Source organism: Lipotes vexillifer, unplaced genomic scaffold, assembly GCF_000442215.2.
Source record: "Lipotes vexillifer unplaced genomic scaffold, Lipotes_vexillifer_v1.1 scaffold397, whole genome shotgun sequence".
Lineage (NCBI taxonomy): Eukaryota > Metazoa > Chordata > Mammalia > Artiodactyla > Lipotidae > Lipotes > Lipotes vexillifer.
In genome coordinates, this window is record NW_006772681.1 from 3,749,469 (window position 1) to 3,752,828 (window position 3,360).

General features: G+C 44.5%; 1 protein-coding gene across 2 annotated transcripts in view; it reads left to right on the forward strand.

Annotated features, from left to right (window-relative positions):
- Window positions 1-3,360, forward strand: part of GSS (glutathione synthetase) — a 32,819-nt gene that overhangs the window by 2,043 nt on the left and 27,416 nt on the right. For both annotated transcript variants that reach the window (XM_007447789.1, XM_007447790.1), the window contains one exon: window positions 150-284. In XM_007447789.1, the coding sequence (XP_007447851.1) occupies window positions 156-284 (129 nt within the window). In that variant the 5' untranslated portion in view covers window positions 150-155. Of the gene's footprint in view, window positions 1-149; window positions 285-3,360 lie in introns of those variants that run through there.

Here is a 3,360-nt window from a genome sequence, read left to right on the forward strand (position 1 = left end):
AAGAGTGTCAGTGGAAATGCTTTGTCAAGCTTTCCATTTTGTGCTCATGGAAATTGTTAAGAACTGCCAGCCAGCGTTCACTCCCCTGTACCACACTGCCAGTTGCGGGGTCGCAGGCCATCTGTCAGCCCTTCTCTCTCCTGTTGCAGGTCGGGATGGCCACCGGCTGGGGGAGCCTCTTGCAGGATGAACAGCAGCTGGAGGAGCTAGCAAGGCAGGCTGTGGACCGGGCCCTGGCAGAGGGAGTGTTGCTGAGGACCTCACAAGAGCCCAGCTCCTCGGATGTAAGCCCCTGACCCCTCCTCACAGCACTGACCACACTGCTTGGATCCTACTAGGCCCCTGCCAGGCTGGAGGCAGCTCCTTTGGATTATCTTTTTTTTCAATAACTAAAATTGATCTCTAGAAGTATGTGAAGTTAAAAAGCACCATGCTAGAGTAATCAAATTTAAGTCTGGGGCTTGAAGTGTGACTTAGGCAAGTTACGTAGCCTCTCTCAGCTACAGTTTCTTCAAGTATAAAAAGGAATAATAATGGGGGCTACCTCATGGAGTTGGTAAGAGAATTAGAAGGTAATTCAGGTGAAGCACCTTGCCCAGTAAACTGTTATTTTTTAAGGGCCCCTAGTCACACTGCCTTCCCTGTAATTAGTTTGTGGTATATCCTTCCAGGTCTTTCTCTGTGCATTTACATACACATATATGTATATAAAGAAATACAGTTGACGCTTGAACAGTGCTGTGGTTAGGGGTGCCAGCCTTCTGCGCAGTTGAAAATCTGCATATAACCTATAGTCGGCCCTCCATATATGCGGTTCCTCTGTATCAGAGGTTCAGCATCCATGGATTCAACCAACCTCAGATTGCGTGGTACTGTAGTATCCACTATTGAAAAAAATCTGCGTATAAGTGGACTTGTGCAGTTCAAACCCATGTTGTTCAAGGGTCAACTGTATATAGTTTTTAAAAGACAAATTGGATGATATATATTATGCTGTGATATATTTTTGTTTTCTTTTCATTTAACAATCTGTCTTGAACTCTTTCCAACTCCCTCCGTAAAGGCCAGCTTCATTCTGATGCATAGGATTCCAAGTATGAATGGATCACAGTTTAGCTTTCTTCTACTGATGGCTATTCTGGTGATTTCTAATGTTTTATGACTACAAATAGCCCTACAGGGAATGTCCATGTACATGCCTGTTTGGGCACCTGTATGAGTGTTTCTCTAGGGTTGATACATAAAAGTAGAACTGCTTAGTCTAAACCACATCTTTAAAAAATCTCATCCTTTAAAAAAGAAAAACTTTTAATTTTGTGACTAAGACATTTTCAGGCTTCAAAATTCAAAGGGTATAAGAGTTTACAGTTTAACCCTCCCTTCCACATTCCCTAGCCACTCAGTTCTCCCTCCCTGAAGGCAGCCCGTGTTTTAGTATTCTTGTTTATTCTTTTAGTTAGTTTACCCATAACAAGAAAATACGTATATATTCCTTTTCCCCATTTTTTACACAAAGAAGCATATTAGATAAGCTCTTCTAGCCTTAACATATACCTATGATTATCCACATTAGTAACTAAGCCACATACTTTTTTTTTAAACCAATTTATAGATTTATTTATTTATTTATTTATGGCTGCTTTGGGTCTTCGTTGCTGCACGCAGGCTTTCTCTAGTTGCTGTGAGTGGGGGCTACTCTTCGTTGTGGCACGCGGGCTTCTCATTGTGGTGGCTTCTCTTGTTGCGGAGCATGGGCTCTAGATGCATGGGCTTCAGTAGTTGTGATACACGGGCTCAGTAGTTGTGGCTTGTGGGCTCTAGAGCACAGGCTCGGTAGTTGTAGTGCACGGGCTTAGTTGCTCTGCGGCATGTGGGATGTGGGATCCTCCCGGATCAGGGGTCGAACCCGTGTACCCTACATTGACAGGTGGATTCTTAACCACTGCGCCACCAGGGAAGTCCCAAGCCACATACTTTTTTTACCAAGCCACATACTCTTTTGTCTCTGTGTGCCCAAAACCTAGTTAAGGGCCTGATAGAGAGTCCAAATTGAATAACTGTTTACTGAGGCCCAAGTGAATGAGAATGGCTGTCACCTAAGGTAGGTTGATACTATAAAAAGTCTGCCTCTGGCTTTGGGAATATAATTGCATGGTTTGTGAACTTCACATTTTGTGAACTTCTTGTGTGAACCCATGATGAAGCACCTTCCACTCTGAGATTTTATTTCTTCTGTTAATCAATAGGTATTGTGTGCAGGTCCAACAGCTGGACCTTTTGGAAGTCAGTGGAGCCTAGAAAAGGCACAGTCCTCAGTGAGATTTCCAGTCCAGAGAAAAAAGACAGGAAATGTGTGTATGTGTATGTATGTGGGGGGGATTTCATTCCAAATCTTTACCAGGTGCCTGTTCTATATCCGGCCATTCTAGGCACTGAAGATGAGTCAGCCAGAGGCTCTGACCTCTGGAGCTCATGGTCCAGTTGGAGAATGTACCACAAGACAAAATTAAATAATGTCAGTTCTGGAGACTTCCATGGTGGTCCACTGCTTAAGACTTCACCTTCGAATGTAGGGGGTACGGGTTTGATCCCTGGTCGGGGAGCTAAGATACCACATGCCTCGTGGCCAAAAAACCAAAACATAAAACAGAAGCAATATTGTAACAAATTCAGTAAAGACTTTAAAAATGGTCCACATCAGGGGCTTCCCTGGTGGCTCAGTGGTTGAGAGTCTGCCTGCCGATGCAGGGGACACGGGTTCGTGCCCCGGTCCGGGAGGATCCCACACGCCGCGGAGCGGCTGGGCCCGTGAGCCATGGCCGCTGAGCCTGCGCGTCCGGAGCCTGTGCTCCACGGCGGGAGGTGCCACAGCAGTGAGAGGCCCGCGTACTGAAACAAAAAAAAAAAAGGTCCACATCAAAAACGTCTTTAAAAAAATAATAATGTCAGTTCTATGGTTGAGTATTTACTACCTGCCAGGCACTATTCTAAACATTTTGGAATCTCTAACTCATTTAATCCTCACCACAGCAGAGTTGAGGAAACCAAGGCCCGGAGAAGTTAAGTAACTTCCCAGAGGTCATTTAAATGGTGGTATAATTGGCAGAGCCAGAATTCAAATCCAAGGAGTTTGCCTCCTGAGTCCATGCTCTGAAATTACATTTTTTACTGCCTTTCCCAGGATACTGTGTAGGACACCTGGAAGAAGGATCAATTCATTAGTAGTATTTGAACTATATCTTAAAAGACAAATCACAGAAAGGAACAGCATAGCAGAGGCCCCAAAGAAGGAAAAGGCAAAACATGTTCAAGAGAATGCAGCTGAATGCAGGGGACATAAGTGGATATAGTGGGAAAGAG